At 55.3% G+C, this 19517-nt stretch overlaps 1 protein-coding gene across 1 annotated transcript in view; it reads left to right on the forward strand.

Annotated features, from left to right (window-relative positions):
• The first annotated feature begins 1693 nt into the window (after positions 1-1693).
• The window catches only part of OGFOD3 (2-oxoglutarate and iron-dependent oxygenase domain containing 3), a 35812-nt gene continuing 17988 nt past the window's right edge, over positions 1694-19517 (forward strand). The window contains exons 1-6 of the mRNA XM_008586703.1: positions 1694-2002; positions 6828-6903; positions 7970-8012; positions 10438-10502; positions 11506-11562; positions 13564-13717. Coding sequence (XP_008584925.1) covers positions 1759-2002; positions 6828-6903; positions 7970-8012; positions 10438-10502; positions 11506-11562; positions 13564-13717 — 639 coding nt within the window. The 5' untranslated portion in view covers positions 1694-1758. The remainder of the gene's footprint in view (positions 2003-6827; positions 6904-7969; positions 8013-10437; positions 10503-11505; positions 11563-13563; positions 13718-19517) is intronic.

Here is a 19517-nt window from a genome sequence, read left to right on the forward strand (position 1 = left end):
GCCGCAGCCGCTGTCGTGGGCCCTCGAGCGGGCCGGGGGCAGGAGGACCGAGGCCACGCCGCTGGCTCGTCGGAAATCGAGCGCCCGGAGCAGCAGCACAGCGTCCCGGACACGCGGCCCACCCCGGTGACCTGTGGCCCGCTCCAGCTCTCACCGGTGCCCGTGGACCCTGTCGCAGGGGAGGCTGGCCGGGGGCCTTTAGCCGGCAGCCCTGGCACGGGCAGGTGAACCCCAGGGAGCTCCCCCGCCCCCCGCTGCCGCCCGGCCCTCCCTTCCCAGGGAGGAGTCACGTGCCCCTTCCTGTCCTCTCCCTGCCCCGCACCCCGGCCGCGTCCTGCTGTCCAGGGGACGCCGGAGCCTCTTAGTTGGTGCGTCCCGGTGGTCGTTGGTCGGCACCCGTTTACAGCCTCTGCGACACCTGCCGCTGGAGGCGGGTCACCCTCGCTCGCGGTGCTCTCCGTGGGCGTCACGCTTCTGTTCTCTGTCCCTAACTGGTTTCCTTCTCTGCCTCCCCCTGGTTGTGTGTGCCCCTGCGGCGCTGCTGCCCCGAGCTGCATGCCCGTGACTACCCCTGCGGTCCCTCCAGGCCCTGAAACCATGGTGGACACCTCACCCAGGACACCTCCCTCCCCCGCCCCGGCCTTTCACACCTGACATGTCCAAGACAGACCTCGTGGACCTCCCCTCAAACCTCTGCTGGAGCCTGAGAGCATGTCCTCGAAGTCACCTCAAAACCACCCCACTTGCCACCTTTTTCATCCAATTTCTCCCTTATCTTTCTTCCCTTGGAATTATACCCAGGCAGCTTCCTTGCTCCACTGGGGATTGTGTGTGGATGTCACCTGCTGAAGGATTGTTGCCAGGATGGACATTTAAAATACAGACGTGGGGGCTGGCCCTGTGGCTCACTCGGGAGAGTGTGGCACCTGTAGCGCCGAGGCCGCGGGTTCGGATCCTATATAGGGATGGCCAGTGTGCTCACTGGCTGAGCGTGGTGCGCACCACACCGTGCCAAGGGTTGCGATCCCCTTACCAGTCAAAAAAAAAAAACCAGACGTGGTGTGATATTATGCTCATGGCATCTTTCCTGGACCACAGAGCACACGGCTGCCACAGTTACACACACACGCACACACACACAGGCATGCACATGCAACTTCAGCACAGGCTGACTGAACCACACGGTTAGCCGTGGGTTGTACAGAAAGTGTTTTATTTATGGGTTGTTTCTGGTGTGCGTGTGTTCCTTCCTGGCTGGTTTGTGGTTCTAGTCGAATGGGTTTGACTCACACAAGCTGGTTTGCGTCCTGCATGCGTGTGCATGCGCGCCTATGTCATGCTGGGAGCATGTGTGGAGGTGAGGCAGGCATCTGTGGGTACTGGCAATGTGATTAGAGAGACTCCCATGGGAATCCTCGAAACCTTCATCCTGTTACCTGTCACAGGACACAGTCAGCCCTGCCTGGCCAGATGGGGCAGGGGCCACATGCTGCCCAGCTGCTTTTCTCCTTTAGGGTGGGGCATAGTGGGCATCATGATGAGCCTGGGGTTGGGTTGGAGGCTCCCATTTCCCACCACCTGCCTTGCTGGTGCCTGCTTTGGGTGGCAGGGGAGAGCCGATGGCAGCTTCTGGATTGACTGGGGGCCCATCTTGGCAAAAGGTTGGTGTAGGCACAGCCTGAGGCTGGTTGTACTCAAGTATGAGTGTTTTCTCTGGTCTTGATCTGTGTTTTCAGCACACGCAGCTGCGTTTGGGTGATGGTGGTTGTGTTTTCTGTCCTCAGCATGAAGAAGGACCGGGCTCTGCGGGAGGGGCAGAGGACATGGCTGAGGAATGCAGGCCTGGGGGCTGGCTTTGTGCTTGCCGCGCTCCTGCTCTGGAGCAGTTTGGGGGCCGAAGATGATGTCGCTGAGGTCCTGGCCCACCATGGCGAGGTCCTGGCAGGCAGATTCATCGAGGTGCCCTGCTCCGAGGACTATGACAGTCACCGAAGGTTTGAAGGTATGGTGCTGTGGGCTCCAAGGTGATTCAAGAAAGAGTAATACGCTAAAATGAAATGCAGCGTGTTTAAAGTCTGCCTTTCGCTACAATGAATTGGTGGGAATCAGGTTGATCGTGGTGTGGGGGAGGGTAGCAGGCGACCTTTCCCCTACTTCAGGTTGGCTAGCCCTCCCCTGGCTGAGGACTGCAGGTGTTTCAGGGCCTGCCCCGTCTCCACCCTGGCCGTGGTCAACACTTTATTTATTTACTTATTTTTGGCAGCTGGCCAGTACCGGATCGAACCCTTGACCTTGGTGTAATCAGCTGGACGTTCCAACCAACTGAGCTAACCGGCCAGCCCCAGTCAGTGTTTAGTAAGCTGCGCTATCCAGTGGAGGAGATGGTTTGCCTGCAGGGAGGGAACAGAATGGGACAGGTGGGGATGAGAAGGTTGAAGCCAGAGAAAGTATTGATATAGAGAATGCTGGAGAAAATGCTGTAACAAGGAATGTCACAGCCAAAGGCCATGCCCCACCTCGAGTCCCAGTTCTGTGGCCATGGCTCCCGTTCTAGCCCTGTTTGGGGCCGGGCCTGGCTCTGCAGCTCCGCCGATGGCTCTGGACAGGAGGAAGGAGCGACCCGCGGCCGGGTTAGGGGCCTGGGCCAGTGCGGGGAGTTCAGCACCGTGGAGAGCTCACGGCCCTGGAGCAGGGCTGACCACAGACCCCGCTGCCTGGGGCCTTCTCTGGCTGCTACGTTTTCCTGAACATTCTGTGCCACCTAGATGGTTCTCAGTTTTAAAAATGCAGCGTGCACACCTGGGTTTTCGAGAGTTCAGTTTGTTTTTTCATTCGAAGCAATGCTTTGGACTTGACCCGAGAAAGACTGCCAAGTTCTTCCACAAAGGGGCACCATTGTGATGCCCCTAAGTGCGGACTGCTCAGGGGGCAGTGGAGCATGGAGGGAGGCGTGCAGCTTGGAATGCCGTGGGAGGAGCAGGGTCGGGAAACGAGCGTGTCTCTGTTGCGTGGCTGTTCTCTACGTCTTAGTAGACTTTTTCCCCTAACGTCCCAGCTTTCAAAGAATATTTTTCAGTGGTTAGCATTGAAGATAAGTTTTTCTTTCTACCATTTAATAATTTATCAATATTAAAAATAGTTGTGATGGGGCGGAGTGGGGAGTTAGTGTCTGGGGACAGGATTTCACTTGAGGAGGATGGAAAAGCTCTGGGGAGGGACGGTGGTGACGTTTGCAAAGCTCTGTGTGTGTGCTTGACGCCAGCGGACTGCACACTTACAACTGGTTGAGGTGCTGGATTTTATGCTGTGTATTTTTACGGTGAAGAAAAAGAGTTGGGACGTATTTAAATCCTCTGGACCTTCCTCTCCCTCCTCCTCCCGCCCCTCAGGTGAGAGACGTGAGCTTGCTGTGTCCAGCACACGTCTTGTCCGATGGCCTTGTGGCTTGGGGAGGGGGCCGGTTATGAGATGTCCCTCCACACAGGACGGCACGGGGAGGCACCACAGCATGGTCTGCAGGCAGTGTGTGTGACCGCGCGTGTGGAGACATGTGTTCCTGGACACTGGCATTGTCAACTGTTCACAGCCCACATTTCTGCCCTAAATTGTGCTCTGGATGCTGATGCACATCAAGACGCTGTTACTGCTGGCAGGGTCCCATCGCCACTGCCACCTTTGCACTGTCTCCTGCCTTTGGTGAATTGTTTTCCCTCATTATGGGTCCTGTTTTCTTGCTTCCCTGTATCTCTGGTAATTTTGATCAGATGACGTAGATTGTGACTTTCATCCCATTGGGTGCTGGATGTTTTCAAAATCCTGTAACTATTCCTGAGCTTCGCTGCGGGCTGCAGGTGTGTTACTTGGGAACAGTTCGGTCCTTTCAGGTCTTGCTTTTAAGCTTTGTCTTGGAGGACCAGAGCCCTGTGTAGTTGAGGGATCATCTCCCCCAGCCCGGGTCGGATCCTCTGAGCCCACTTGACCGTGCCTCGGGCTGCTGAGATCGGCGGATTCCTGCTCTGTGTGAGCGTCCGTCTGTTTCTTCTGATCCTCTTGCTGTATAGTTCTTTCCTCAACCCCGGACTCCTCACACACATGCCCTCTATTGATCTGTGGGGTCAGTGCTCTGCTGAGGACTCGCGAGACCCCCTGTCACCGTGTGCAGCTCTCCTTCCCGGTGGTGCCGTCTCTGTGCTAACTCGCTAGGTTTCCACCTCCTCGGGTCTCTGTCTTTCCCTGCCTAATGTCCAGGGTCTTAGGAATCATGGTTCCATATATTTTGTCCAGTTTTTAGTTGTTTTGGACCAGAGGCTAAATCCAGTCCCCGTTACTGCACCTTGACTGTGAACGGAAGTCTCAAATCCCTGGCAACTTGATGTATGGTTTTTTCATGATCGTTTTCTAACTATTTTACATTTCTGCGATTATTATTTTTTAACCCATGAGTTATTTGGAAGCATGTTTTTACATTTTCAAAATTCATGGGGTTCTTGATTCTCTTTTTTTTTTTTTTTTTTTGTCCTTTTTGAGACCGGCCGCACCATGCTCAGCCAGTGAGCGCTGTGAGCGCACCGGCCATCCCTATATAGGATCCAAACCTGTGGCGGGAGCACTGCTGCACTCCCAGCGCCGCACTCTCCCGAGTGCACCACGGGCTCGGCCCTTGATTCTCTTTTTTTTTTTTTTTGTCCTTTTTGAGACCGGCCGCACCATGCTCAGCCAGTGAGCGCTGTGAGCGCACCGGCCATCCCTATATAGGATCCAAACCTGTGGCGGGAGCACTGCTGCACTCCCAGCGCCGCACTCTCCCGAGTGCACCACGGGCTCGGCCCTTGATTCTCTTTTTTTTTTTTTTTGTCCTTTTTGAGACCGGCCGCACCATGCTCAGCCAGTGAGCGCTGTGAGCGCACCGGCCATCCCTATATAGGATCCAAACCTGTGGCGGGAGCACTGCTGCACTCCCAGCGCCGCACTCTCCCGAGTGCACCACGGGCTCGGCCCTTGATTCTCTTTTTAAGAATTGATTTCTAAACACGTTGCATTTGAGTTACGTAGTAGAATCTGCATGATATAGACTCTTTGAAATTGTCTCAGGCTTCCTTTATGGACTAATATGTGATCTGTTTTTGTTCATATTCCACGCGTGCCTGGAAGGAATGTGTGTTTCCTACTGGTTGTGCGTAGAGCTCTGAGCCCACGGGTATGGACACTCTGTCCTCGCCGGTTTCGTCTCTCCTCCCGTCAGTTACTGGAAGGGGCGTTGGAGTCTTCTCCGTGACAGGTGGATTTGGCAGCGTCTTCTGGCCGGCCTTTCCTACCGGCTGCTGTTTGTGTTTCGAGGTGGTGCTATCTGGGGCTGTCAGTTGCACCCTGGTCAATAGGTGAACCGTTCCTGTTCTTGCTGGCACAACCCTCTTTCCCCCAGTGACTGTCTTTCTTGGAGCACGTTTGCTGGCACAGAGGTCGCTTGGCAGCTGCTGCTTTCAGTTGTTATCATATCTGCCTTTTGCCTTCGGTGTTGTCGTGTCTTCAGGGTGACCCTTATAAAAAGCACATAGCTGCCTTTTGTTTTCAAAACAAAACACCCGTATTAGTAGGGCTATTAGTCACATGTAACTGAGGCCCTTCTCCCCTGATGATTCAGCCACATAAAACTTTGTCTCGTATGACAAGGTGCAGACAGAGGCACTGTGGGCCAGCCTGGCGCCCTCTGATCCCTGGGGTCTGGGCCCCTCGCACTCAGCACCGAGTGAGTGGCTTTTACTCATGTGGTCCCAGGACAGCGGTGCCACCTCCAGGTTCTGGGCTCACTTTCCAAGCTAGAAGATGGGAAGAGGGATGGAACCAAGCTGCGAAAGTTCAGCAAGCCCACTGCGTCCTCAGAGTGTCCACAGACCCCTCAGCAGTCAGGGCAGGCTGCACGGCTCACGCTGTGCAGGGGTTGGCCTGCGCTTGAGCCAAACACAAGGCTTTACCGCACCATGGCATGTCTGCTGCAACCCAGGTTCTGTCGCCCCTCCCCTGACCCCGTCCTTCATGACCCTGGCCCCATCTCCCGGCCCTGTCCCTGTCACATCTGACCTGGCCCCATTCTCTTCCCTCCAACCCTGGCCCTTTCCCACTGACCCTGGCACTGCTCACCCTGACCCTGGCCTCATCTCCTTGACCCCATCACCCTGATCCTGGCTCTATCCCCCTGACTCTGGCCCCATCACCCTGGTCTGGCCCTGTCACCCTGATCCTGGCCTTGTCCCTGGCCCCTCTCCTTTGACCTGCCCCCCACCCCCTGACCCTGGCCCACTCCCCCTGACCTGCCCCCACCCCCTGAATCTGGCCCTGTCCCCATCTGGGCTTCTCTGCAGGTTGCTGAGCTGTGGGCAGAGGCAGGAGAGCGTGAGGAACAGCTTGCTGTGGCCCTGGGGAGGACAGTGATGAATGACCAGCTCAGCTTTGTTATTCCAGGAGGATTTTCTGATGGGTGCTTAAGAGGGCTCAGACCTGTAGTCAGTGATCTTTCAAGGATGTTGTTGATGCCATGTCTGGGGGACTTCTGTGGTCTGTCCAGGGGTCGGGAGCAGTGACATGTGCTTCTGGGTTACCTTGTCCAGTGTGGGGCACAGGGCGCCCAGTGAGACATGAACTCCAGAGATACTGCACGGGGCTCACTTCCCCTGAAGTCGCTGTTGCTGATCTGAAATTCTCATTTAATGGGGTGTGTGAGCCAAATCTGGCCACCCGTGTCCTGTGGAAGAGCCTTGCCAGCCCCACCCCACCCGATCCCGTTGTTCCTGGGGAGGATGTCCATTTCACACTGACTGTCGTCCCTCCAGGCTGCACCCCTCGGAGGTGTGGGAGGGGCATCACTGACAGCGTCATCACCAGGGAGGAAGCGGAGCGGATTCGCAGGTAACCACACGTCCCAGCGCTTTGTCCCAGGGCGTCGTGGGTCAGATTTAAGCAAGAAGTAGGAAAGCAGGGCTGGGGCGGGAAGCAGAGAATTACTTCCAAGAAAAGGATTTAGAGAATTCATTACAATTACGTAGGAATTTCCTTACATGCTTCCTAGGACAAGGTTGGATTTTCTGGTTTCCAGGAGGGAAGGCCATGGCCCTCAGCGGTGTGGCCGCTGACAGAACATTCCGGGCCTGGCCTCCTCTCTGGGGAAGATGCCGTTCCTGCAGCTGTTGAGGGACCCAAACGCTCGCCTGTTCCTGAGCCTCGGGCGGCGGTCACTGGATAATGTTCCAGCGTCTGTCCTAAGAGTAGGAAGGGGTTGATGCTGGATTTTTCCTTGTTGAGATTTTAAGAACATGACCTTCAAAGAAAGTTTCAATTTTCTGGCCAAGTTTGGACTCTGGGCATGTGGAGTGGTGTTTGGTCTCCATCTGTGCCACGCCCTGTCGAGATCCCGCCAGGGAGCCTGTCCTCCAGCGGCACCCCTGCTGCTGTACGTGGGGAATTGAGGTTTCACTTACGGACCGACCTGTCCCCCGTCAGCACCCCTGGCAGCTGTGAGATGCCTGTTAAAGGCTCAGGCGCCTGTGGTGACTCGGGTGTCCTCTCTGGTCCAGCGCGGATGACTTGCGGGGGGTCTTTCTCCCCAGTGTGGGCGGGGCCTCGCTACCTCCTGAGCTGGTGATGATCAAGGTCACCCCCAGCAGCCCTGCGACCTGTGGGAGAGTGGACTGGAGCAGTTCAGCCCGGTCTGCAAGTACGCCCGAGGCCCGCGCAGCCCCAGGTCTCAGCTCCATGCTGGAGACGAGAAATTAAGCCCAGTTGCTTCTGGGCTGAGCCATAGGCCATGAACGAGACCGTGGTGAGGATACTGTCAGTCACTCCTTAACCTTGAAGGTCCAGTCCTCTGGTCTAAACAGTTGTTTACATCACAAATGCTGAAGGAGCAGAACTTATTATGTATGTTATAGATAATTCTACTGACTAAATTCTGTTTTTAAATTATTTCCCTCCTCAGCATAGCCGAGAAGGGGCTCTCCCTGGGAGGATCCGACGGAGGGGTGAGTTGAATGTGGTTCCTGCCCCAGTTTTCTTTTGGCCCATTAACTTTGCTGTCACTGGGAGGTGAAGGAGAAGGCACCGGCCGTGCAAGGTCCCTGGGGCCCCCACCCGAGGGCATGGGCTGGCCCTGTGTCCTCCACGGCGTTTCCCAGCACCGACCACAGCAGCTGCGCCTGACAGGTGGTCAGAGACGCGAGATGTTCCCTTGTTGGAAAGAATGTGTCCTTAGATGTGTCTGCCTGCTTCAGGTCGCACTGGCATTTTAGATGCTCCAGGCGGGGGGTTGCAGGCAGGGAGCTGACAAGGGAGAGAGATAGGAGCCCAGTGAGAAGCTCTGGAAACAGGAGAGCCCATGGAGCTGCTGAGAAACAGAAAGGCCCCACGGGACAGAAGCTGCTCCGATGGAACGTCACCACCTCCACACCAGTGCTCCGCACATGCCCTGCGAGACTGTTGTCCGCTGTGTCAGACCGTAGGGGTCGGATGGTGGCCCCAAAAGATGTGTCCACCCAGAACCTGTGAACATGACCTGATCTGGAAAAGGATCTTTGCAGATGTAATTAAATGAAGGATCACAAGATGAGATCATCCTGGTTTTAGGGTGGGCCCTAAATCCGATGACAAGCGTCCTTGTAAGAGAGGCAGAGGGAGATTTGGGAGGGAGAGGCCGTGTGAAGACGTGGTGGACACCAGAGTGATGTGGCCATGAGCCAAGAAATGCCTGGGGCCACCAGGAGCAGGACGAGGCAGGAGGCGTCCTGCCCCGGAGCCAGAAGGAGCGCGGCGCTGCCACGCCTGGACCGCGGACTCCTGGCCTCCAGAGCCGTGAGGGGACACACCCGTGTTGCTTCGGGCCTCCAGCTTGCGTGGCCACAGCCACAGGGAGCAACGCCGAGCAGGTGCACCCGTGGTTTCCTCCCCTGACAGGAGGATGCTGGGAATCGGCACTGGAGCCGCTGGCCTTAGCCGGAGTTCTCATGTGGTTTTCTCAAGATTGATTTTCTTGTTCAGGGTGTGGAACTCTTCAAAGATCTGCTCCTCTCCCTGCGTATTTTGGTGATTGCTTTGAATACTGTCACCACATGGACCCGTCAGTCTGCATATTTTTTTCCTGTCTCTGTATTTGAAACTTTCAGGAAGATTAATTTACAGACTTGACTAGAATTTGCTAGAAACTCAAAGTATTTCCTTGATTATCTGCACAACTTTATTCTTCAAACTCTTTTCTCTTGAGTTGAGCTGCACCCAGTTAGCCAGGTTGACACCTGTTCGGTTAACGTTTATTAAGTCCTGGGCTAGCAGTGAGGGAAGCGACAGTAGTGGCCGTTCCTACGAGGTCATGGACGGTGTACAGTGGTACGTGCTGGTGGCCGCTTCCCTTCCAGGACATGCAGAAGGACCCCAGTTAGCCAGGTTGACACCTGTTCGGTTAACGTTTATTAAGTCCTGGGCTAGCAGTGAGGTAAGCGACAGTAGTGGCCATTCCTACGAGGTCATGGACGGTGTACAGTGGTACGTGCTGGTGGCCGCTTCCCTTCCAGGACATGCAGAAGGACTTGGAGGTGGGGAGTTCAGGGCTGGAAAACTCTTTGGTGCTCTACTGGCCAGCCACCAAAAAACAAAACAAAACAAAAGACCCTTTGGCAGTTCCTTAAAAACATATGACCCCGCAGTCCCTCTGCTAGGTGCCTGCTCAGGGGAAATGAAGGCATTTGTCCTCGGGGTCTTGTAACTGGTGCTCAAAGAGCTTCGTGTGTGTGGGCTCCAGACTGGAAGCAGTGCACACGTCCACCTGCGGGTGCCAGCAGAACAAAGGCCACTCGGCAGTGGTGGGACAGTGCACACAGCAGCGCCTGTGCATCTCAGAGCAGGCACGCCCCATGAGAGGCCAGACCCAGAGAGAGCACAGTCTGCGCGGCTCCCTTGACCTAAAAATCCGGGAAATGTAAACTGGTTTCTGTGACAGGAAGCGGATCAGTGGTTGCCTGCGGGGGGAGGGGTCCCAAAGGGTGCGAGGAAGTGTGGGGGTGACGTGCGCGCCCACGACCTTGACTGTGATGGTGACTCCCCAGGGGTGCGCCCGCATCAGAGCTTGTCACACACGCGAAGTTATTACTGTGTGTCAGTTTCACCTCAACGCAGCGAGGGGACGCAGGGAGGAGGTGGGCTCGTGATGCAGCCGTGGGGTCTGCGGGTGATTGGAGGAAACGTACCTGTGGGTTCTTCCCCACGTTAGGTTAAAGAGCTTGGTCTTTGTTCTTTAGGCCACAGAGAACAGGAGGGTTTGGTCAGGGAGATGAAGCCCATGAAGCAGGGTTTTAAGAGAGCTGGTCTCAGTAGCTTGTGTTCAACCTCAGCAGCGTTGGAAGCGACCACCGCCCACTGCCTCGGCCTCACGTTTGACTCCACGCACGTCTTTTCCAGGCATCTATTCTGGACTTGCACTCAGGGGCCCTGTCCGTCGGGAAGCACTTCGTGAACCTGTACAGGTGAGAGCCCGAGGGTGGCGCAGATCCACGCCGAGGGGGCTGCGTGGGGTCACAGCAGCTCCCAGTCCTCAGTCCCACGCCGGCCCCTCGTCAGGGACATGGGAACAGGCAGGAACCTGCAGGATGGTCTTCCCTCCTGCCCACCCCCGGGCGGGACCCACTTCACAAAGCTCTAGGGAAGAGGCTGGTGTCGTGTCCGGGGGCTCTGGGACACTGGGGCCTGACCGAGGCCGGTGTGGGGCTGCAGGAGAAGGGGAACAGGAGGGCAGGTGCGGTCAGGCAGCCACTGAGCCTTAAAGAACCTGCCGGCAGCTCTGAGAGTTTCCCAGCTTTGGTCCACGCTGTCCCCACTCTGCTGAGCCACTGAAATGCTCCCTCCCCCGCCTGCCGTTTGGTACAACAGTTATTTTATTTTATTTTATTTTGATTATTATTTTTTTCCTTTTTGTCTTTTTTCGTGACCGGTAATGGGATCGCAACCCTCAGTGTCGCGCCCGTACTGCGACTGGCAACGGGATCGCAACCCTCGGTGTCGCACCCGCATCGCGCTCAACCAGTGAGCGGACCAGTCTCTATATGGGATCCGAACACTCGGCAGGAGCGCCGCCACGCTCCCAAGCGCCGCACTCTACCGAGTGCGCCACTGGGCCGGCCCCAACAGTTATTTTAGAAACGAAGTAGCTCTAGGATAATAACGACCTGTGAAGTCAATTTCCAGGAACTTGCTGGTTAGCTTGAGGAAAGACTGAATTTAAAGGAAATGAGGAAAAGATTTCTTTTTTTTTTTTAAAGGTGACCGGTAAGGGGATCTTAACCCTTGACTTGGTGTTGTCAGCACCACGCTCTCCCAAGTGAGCTAACCGGCCATCCCTATATGGGATCCGAACCTGTGGCCTTGGTGTTATCAGCACCACACTCTCCCAAGTGAGCCATGGGCCGGCCCAGAAATGAGGAAAAGATTAATAAACTGTTACATTTGTTAATGCTCCTTATTTCTTCACAGATACTTCGGGGATAGAATACACAACGTCTTCTCGGAGGAGGACTTCCGGTTATACCGGTAAGGAGGGAAAGGGGCAGACGAGAGGCTGGCGTGGGCTGGGCGGGTGAGGGCTGCAGCGTCCGGCCAAGGGGAGGCCCCGCGGGAGGGCAGGCGTGAATTCCCACCAGGCAGGCTCGTGGAAGCAGCTTTGTGAACCTGGACGTCGCAGGGTATGTTCCTGCTCCAGCACATGCTCCCTGTCATGCCTGGAGTCCTGGGCGACCGAGTCACGGGTCAGAGACCTCTTGCGTGTAAAGTCAGCCCAAAGAAAACAGCCATCTGCAGTCATACGTGATGCAGCGGTGGAGAAACCCTGGCAATCTGTCTTTTTAACCTTTGTCCTCCCTGGGCAGCCAGGAGCCTTGCAGACGACAGCAAGCCTCTGGCAGTCGTGTTGTAAAGTTGACAAGTCATCAGGGTGATTGAAGCCCTGAAAGATGGGCAGAAGGTACTGAAGAGACAGAACAGGCACCTGCCGTTTGGAGAACAAAGTATCCGCTGCAAGAGGAAGGCATTAGATTATCCAGGGCATTATATGAAAAGTGTTTGTTGCTCGATGACATTGAAGAATATCACTAACTTTTAAGTTCTTTCAGTTTATTGAACTGAAATTTGGCTGAATGTTTGCAGAGCTCTGAGATTTGAAGGTGAACAAAAATCAAGAAAATTAAGCCAACTGAATAAGTGATGTTCCTGTAAACCATCTCATGACTTGGTCGGTAATAGAGATGTTGATGCAAACAGACCCCGTACCCTATTGAAGGGTTAGGAACATTTTGAATGTAGTTGCTGGTTCAGCAGGAGTTCCATGAACGTAATTACTGATATTGAGATAAATGTTCTAATCACTGAGACAAGTCACCAGGGAGTTCTTGGAAGGGTTTGCTGTAGTCCCTGGTGACAGTCCTTGTCTAGATGGGAGCACCGTTCAGCTTGGGACGCCCCTGTTGAAGGAGCAACCTGTGGTCTGGAAATGTTAGAATGGTTTGTGTGCGGTTGTGCTCGGGCTTGCTTGGTACATGGTTTTAGGACTTAGTTTATTATATATTTTGTAGGTACGTATGTAGATATGCACCTAGGTAGGTCTGTATGTAGGTATGTTTGTGTGTATGCAGCTATGTAGGCATGTATTATGCACACGCATGTGTGTACACATGTGTACATGTATGTGTGTGGTGTGTATACAGTTTTGTATGATGTGTGTAGGTAGGTATGTAGGTAGATGTGTGTGTGCACATATTATTATGCAGGCAGGTTGGTAGGTACACGTGTATGTCAGTGTGTATATAATAGGTAGGTCAGTATATGTGTATGTACCTAGGTGTGCAGATAGGCGTGTGTGTGTAGGTATGTAGACATGTAGGAAGGTGTATGTATGTGCACACTGGTAGGTCAGTATATGTGTATGTACCTAGGTGTGCAGATAGGCGTGTGTGTGTAGGTATGTAGGTAGGTAGACATGTAGGAAGGTGTATGTATGTGCACACTGGAGAGATGCGGGTCAGCCTCTCCAGCTCTGCCCCCTGCATTGTGGCCTCCTGGAAGGAGTTGGTTCCCTGGAGCCCTGTGACTCCTGGCTCTGCTGAGTTGCGTAAAGCATCAAAGCTGGTCAGCTGCAGTCTAGGGAGGGGCTAGTGCCCACTGTGGATACTGGTGTGGTGAACCACGCCCCAGACGCCCCAAGTCACGCAGCTGCATGTGTAGGGCTTAGAGCCCAGCCCCCGGGGGCAGGGGATCCCCTTCCTCCTGCCGGATCCAGCCCTGATGTGCACGGCGCGACCCTCCTCCAGGCTGCAGGCAGTGATGCTGTGATCACTCCTGCAGGAACTGGTTGACGGGTTCCTGCTTGTGCACAGGATAGCCAGTGCCATGTGTTCAGGGCTGCCGTGCGTGTGCCTGTTCATCCTCCTGCCTTCCTCTGGTCTTTGTCTGTGTGAGGGCACCAGGGAACCCACAGAGAACCCTCCCCTGTCCTCTCAGGCTGAGCTGCTCCCGAGTGACACGTTGTGTCCCCTGCAGGCATGTGCGGCGGAAGGTCCAGCTCACGATCGCTGACGCTTTTGGCATCAGCTCGTCCTTGCTGCACCTGACGAAGCCCACGTTCTTCTCCCGCATGAACAGCACGGAAGCGCGGACGGCTCACGACGAGTACTGGCACGCACACGTGGACAAGGTGAGCCCCGCTGCTCCCGCGGGCTCGGCTCTCAGGCGTCCGTCCTGCACGTTCACGTTCTTAGCGTTTGAGGCGTCTTCCTTTCTGAGGAATTAGGGTATACTCAAAATCTAGTTGGTGCAGTTAGGGAAATACATTTGTTTCTCATGTGGTGATGATAAAAAATGATGAAACACGCCTTATAAAACAGCGGAAGCCTGGAGCTGTCCCCGTCCTGGCTTTGTTCACATATTTGCACGCGACCTCTCCCGGCGGGCGTGTGAGCCGATGGGACGGTTTTCCTCCGCTCTCCCCGGCCCAGTTCTCCGCAGGCCACCGGGAGGCTTCCCACAACCCCACTTTTTATCCTTATCCTTCCTTCACCTCCTGCCCTGAGGCCGGCTCAGGCTCTGCCCCTGGGGACGCTTTCTCAACCCCCCCAGGCCAGTCGCACCTAAGCAACGCTCTTGATCGTTCTCAGTTGAAACCCTCTCCCCACCCTGACTGTACGCAGAACGGGAGACGTCGTCACCTTACTGCCCCCAGCGCTCCTAGTGAGGCGCCAGGCAGCCCAGCAGGGTCTGCGACGGGAGCCTTGCTCCCACCTGAGCCTCACCTGGGCCTGACCCTTCATGTCTGTTGAGGCTGGAACAGAGGAAATGAAGGGAAAGTAACCAGAGCCATTTGGGTGAATGAAGAGAACAGCTTTGGACTGCAGCTCGCAGACTGGGCTCCTGGTCTGAACTCTGGTCACTCAGAAGGTGTTTAGCTTAATATTGACCATCTGAGTTCCACTGAGGAGCAGGCCGGACCCTAGAGTCTCTGCTGATCTCTGAAGTCTGTGTAATGTGCAGGGGCCGCAGTCATCACCGACTGCATGGACACGGGGACCGCAGCTGGGTTTGGCTTCTCTGGTCCATTGTGTAGCACACCGTCAGCAGCTCAGGAGCCAAAGGTCAAATAAAAGGTTAAAAGTCCAGGAGACACGTCACTGGGAAGAGCAAGCATATTGCTGTCCTCCGTGCCCGCCTTTGGTCGAGGAAGAAAGGGTTGTTCGGCATCTGGTTTGTGTCGCCACGAGACATTTATTACGTGTTTATTCTTCGAGCACAATCTTGTTTCACTTACTCCCTCCCAGCCCTGGCTGCTGTCCCCTGAGATTCCCGGTCGTCATATTATTGCATCCACAGGAACTCAAGTGTCCCCTCTGGAAGAGAAGGTGCCACTCCTTCAAATACAGCACAGCACAGTTCCGTTTCCATGGCCACGTACCTGTAGTGGTGTCTTCACATCATCAAACGTTCTGCCAGGTGTTCACATTTCCCTGGTGGTCCCCAGGTGTGTTTAGGGTTGGTTTGTTCCAATCAGGGTCCAGGCAAGGAGTGCAGGTGGCGTTTGGTTAACGGGCCCTGGGGCTCCTGAGCTCCCTTCACCCTCTCTGCCCCCTGGAAAGCCATTTGTGGACGGATCTGGGCCGATTGCCCTCAGGGCTTCTCATGTTCTGGACGCTGCTGGTTAACTACTCCTCCATCTAGAACTTTCTGCAGTGACGAGGATGTTCCATATCTGCACTGTCTGACATGGGAACCACACGTGGCCACGGAACACCTGAATGTGGCTAGTGAAACTGAGGAACCCAATATTTAATTAAGTTAAAGTGAAATAGCCGTTTGGATCAGTGCGGCTCTGGGGGCTTGAAGATCCGGGCAGGGAGTGGGTACTCTGGACAGCACGGGTGGCGGGAAGTGTTGCTGCTGTGGGGCCAAGGTCGATCCGAGGCTTCAGACATCAGCCTGATCCATTATCAAAGCCCCCGTGTACTTTTCACCTAGCGGCTTTCTGCAGCCGTCAGTAGCCCTTGCCCACATCCGTTGGTGCCCGAGGGGCCCACGTGGGACTTCCGGTGTGAGGTAATCATAGGCAGTTGCAGAGGAAGAAACAAGGTGTCACAACATTCAGGATGAAGATGACATGTGTGGAGGCCAGACAAGTGTGTCTAGCACGAGGGTTGTCCTGTCCTTGCCGAGGGGACCCCAGCCATGGAGAGAGTCCAGGAGCATCTCTCCTCCAGGGACACTTGGTTTAGAAAAGACAACACCGAGATGCAGCCTGGTTGTTATTGAACTTCAAGGATAAGGAAGAAAATCTTCAGGCAGAAGAAACAAGTCAACAGTCAGGGGGCGAGTTGAGGCAGTCTCGATGTCCCTACAGTGATGCTCGATCGGGGTCTCCAGCACCTGGGGCCACAAGCCAGGCCAGGGTCGCTCCCCTGCGGATGTGGCAAGGAGGTGTCCTCAGACCCCAGGAGTGGGCGTCTGCTCTGCACCAAGAACTGCCCCCCTCGATCCAACGCGACACCCACCCAGACAGAGAAGCCATGGGCAGGGCCTCTGGCCTTCGGCATCTGTCACCCTGACCACGTGCTGTAACTGCCTCCAGCTCACTCCTTTCCCAGCCAACTAATGTTTTCACATGGTTTGCAGGGGTTCACTTTGCAGTATCTGGGGTGGGTGGGGTTGTAACGGGCCAGGAGAGGGTCAGGCTCCTGGGTCCCCTACTGCTGCCTGGAGCTGTGCACTCTGCCTGGTTTTTATGTTTGATGCTCCTTGCGTTAGGTGCCCTTGGACGTGGGGCTCAGTGCCCAGGGCAGTTTGCAGGATTTATGTCACTTTGGTATTTGTCTCCTGAACTCTGCTTGGGGGTGGCACCCAGATTGGGTCTGGGGGGAGATGTGGGGTCAAGTCCGGATGCAGCACCCACAGACACGTGTTGTACATCGCATCATACCACATTACAGGAGGGCACCGAGTTCTCCAATGCCTCGTTGGCAGAGGGCACGCTGGGGGGCTTCTGCTGATCACGTCCACCAGGTGGGAGAGGATGTGGTCGTGGTGACAGGTGGGGGCTTGGACGGTGGCAGGGGAGAAGGGTGCTTGGACTTGCTTGAGCCCTCATCGAATGTGCCACATGAGGTTGACCTGGGCTTCCAAGCCTATCCCCGGGGTGCCTGTAGGGGTCAGCAAAGGCACTTAAGAGTTTATTTTTCAGGGCCGGCCCGTGGCTCACTTGGGAGAGTGTGGTGCTGATAACACCAAGGCCATGGGTTTGGATCCCTATATAGGGATGGCCGGTTCGCTCACTTGGGAGAGCGTGGTGCTGACAACACCAAGTCAAGGGTTAAGATCCCCTTACCAGTCATCTTTTTTTAAAAAAAGTTTATTTTTATTTTATTTTATTTTATTTTTCCGTTTTGTCTTTTTTACTGACTGGTAACGGGATCGCAACCCTCGGTGTCGTGCCCGTACCGGGGACCGGCAACGGGATCGCAACCCTCGGTGTTGCGCCCGCACCGCACTCAGCCAGTGAGCGGAACCGGTCACCACATGGGATCCGAACCCTCGGCGGGAGCGCCGCCATGCTCCCAAGCGGCGCACTCTCCAGTGTGCCACCAGGCCGGCCCGAAAAAAAAAAAGTTTATTTTTAAACTCAGTAGCACAGACGTGGGAGTTGGGGCTGTGAGAGGTGGTGGTAGTGTAACGCTGGACTGTTGGCCTTGGGCCCTTCATCCCTCTCTATCTCTTACCCAGACTTGCTAATTGAATGATTATTACGTAATTAAAGTTCCTTGAGCGTCGCGCATCACTATCTGTGTGGAGAAACGGCCCGTCTCACCAGTTCCTTCATGAACTAGACGTCAGTCTGTGTGAGTGTCCTCACATGACTCCTTGGAAGCACCACCTCCTTTGCATGTTACAGGCACTTACCTCCTCTTCAGCAACCTCAGCTGGGTTTTAACCAAACCTTGAAAATGTCGCGTTGGAAACATTGCCCGCGGCCCCCTCATCTGCATAGGCTCTGAAGACCTACAGCTACGATGCCTGGCAACGGCGCACCATGTTCTGCCTGCAAAGGGCTCATAGCAAGCACTTGGGCACTCCTGTCTGGGCTCCCGGGCTCAGGCCAGGTGGGGCTGGTTGTCAGAGGCTCAGTCAAGGCCAGGAGCCAGAGGTCGTCTGGCTGCCCCACGCCATCTCCTAGAGCATCCGCGTGGAGAGGGCACTGGCACACTCTGCAGAGCCATGCGACTGCCACCTCTGTGTATCATGAAACATGGACAGTCAGGCACGGGTGAGGCTGGGTCTGGGAGCCTGCGCGTAGCCCGACAGCCAGGGGACACACCTAGGAACAGTGCCGGCCGGCCCTGCGGCGGTAGAGTGTCTCCTTCCCTGGGAGCTCAGCTGCCAGGATTGCACCTCTCCCTCTTGGTCTGTGTGTCCCAGCCATGGGGTAGTGATGGCGACCAGGCCACCATTTGCTGCTACATTTAACGAGGTCTCCTCCCCCTGCAACACCCTCCAGTTAGAGGCACGGCTCAGCCTGCCTCAGTAATGGTGGGTTTCTGTGTTACCTGCGTGACCCAAGTGCTGGGGGCAGACGGATGTGGGGCTGGAGGGGACACAGTCCTGGACCCCAGGCTGCGCCCTCCCCCGCACCTCCTGCCTCTGTTCTGTGGCTTCCTTGTCTTTCACACGGAGATGACACGGGATGACAGCCGTGGCCCTGCGGCCGAGCGGAGGAAGAGCGAGCTGCAGGAAGGCATTTTGCGAGTGTCAGCGGTGAGCCGCGAACTCCCGGCAGCTGACGACGGGGCACCCACGCTCTAGAAACAAGCCCGCTGCTCTGCTCCGGCGCCACGCGGTTCCAACCTCCTTGGAGATACGACCTTGGGAGGAGTTTCCTGTTAAGCCCCATTGGGCAGTCTTTTAACTGTTATTGAAAAAGTAATCTGTGAAGACCTGGTGGGATTCTAGACAGGGCTCCGTTTGGATCCTGAAGCACTTTAGCGTGGCCCAGGCTCCAGGGCTCTTAAAGTGCGGCAGAATCTAGACCTTAATCAAAGGAACGGCTTGGCAGGGGTGCAGCTAGAGGCCTTTTCCTTTTTCCTATGAAGGTAACTTTATTGGTCTTGTTCTCTCTCTATTCTGGGGGGAGAAATGAGCTCACTTGGGGGGCTGGTGGGCCTCCAGCCACATCACCTTCTCAAAGTCAGCAGCCAGGGAGGAGAGAGATGGTCCTTCAGCCAGGTGGCAGCATGAGGGGTCCAAGGCTGCAGAAGCTCCACCTGGAAGAGAGAACAGTGCCAAGGGTGTTTCTTGGTGGCAGGACACATGCTTCGACAGAGAGATGCTTCCCAGGGCTGCCTGCAGGGCTGGTCCTCACCTGTGCCGGCATTTGGCTGGAACCTTTGAGGAAAGCTGGGGAGGAGATGGCGTGGGGATGAGGGGGCCGCCCTGAGTGTGGAGGGGCAGGATGCTTCCCACGCCTGTTGCTACACGGCCTGGCGACAGGTCAGGGAGCGTGGAACCTTTGAGGAAAGCTGGGGAGGAGATGGCGTGGGGATGAGGGGGCCGCCCTGAGTGTAGAGGGGCAGGATGCTTCCCACGCCTGTTGCTACACGGCCTGGCGACAGGTCAGGGAGCGCTGCTGATGCCTAAAAACACCGTCTTCCATCACGTGCTGTAGCCTCATGCACAGTTCTCAGAAGGTCTCACAAAGTTTAAAAACTGAGAAGACTTTTTAGTCCTGTCTGCTTCTTGTTGTAAAAGCCTAAACACAGAACCTCCATTGACTGATGCGCAGAGAGGTCGAGTCACTTGCCCAGTATCACACAGTGGGTAAGAATGCTCCACCGTATAGGGAGGCTCCCTCTGTACTCAGTGATTTTTGTAGTGAGGTTTCTTTGTGTGCTGGGTTTTTTTTTTTTTTTTTTTGTCTTTTTTATTTTTTTTGTCTTTTTTATCTTTTTCCGTGTCCGGCAACG

This window comes from Galeopterus variegatus, unplaced genomic scaffold (genome assembly GCF_000696425.1).
Source record: "Galeopterus variegatus unplaced genomic scaffold, G_variegatus-3.0.2 Scaffold4085, whole genome shotgun sequence".
Taxonomy (NCBI): domain Eukaryota; kingdom Metazoa; phylum Chordata; class Mammalia; order Dermoptera; family Cynocephalidae; genus Galeopterus; species Galeopterus variegatus.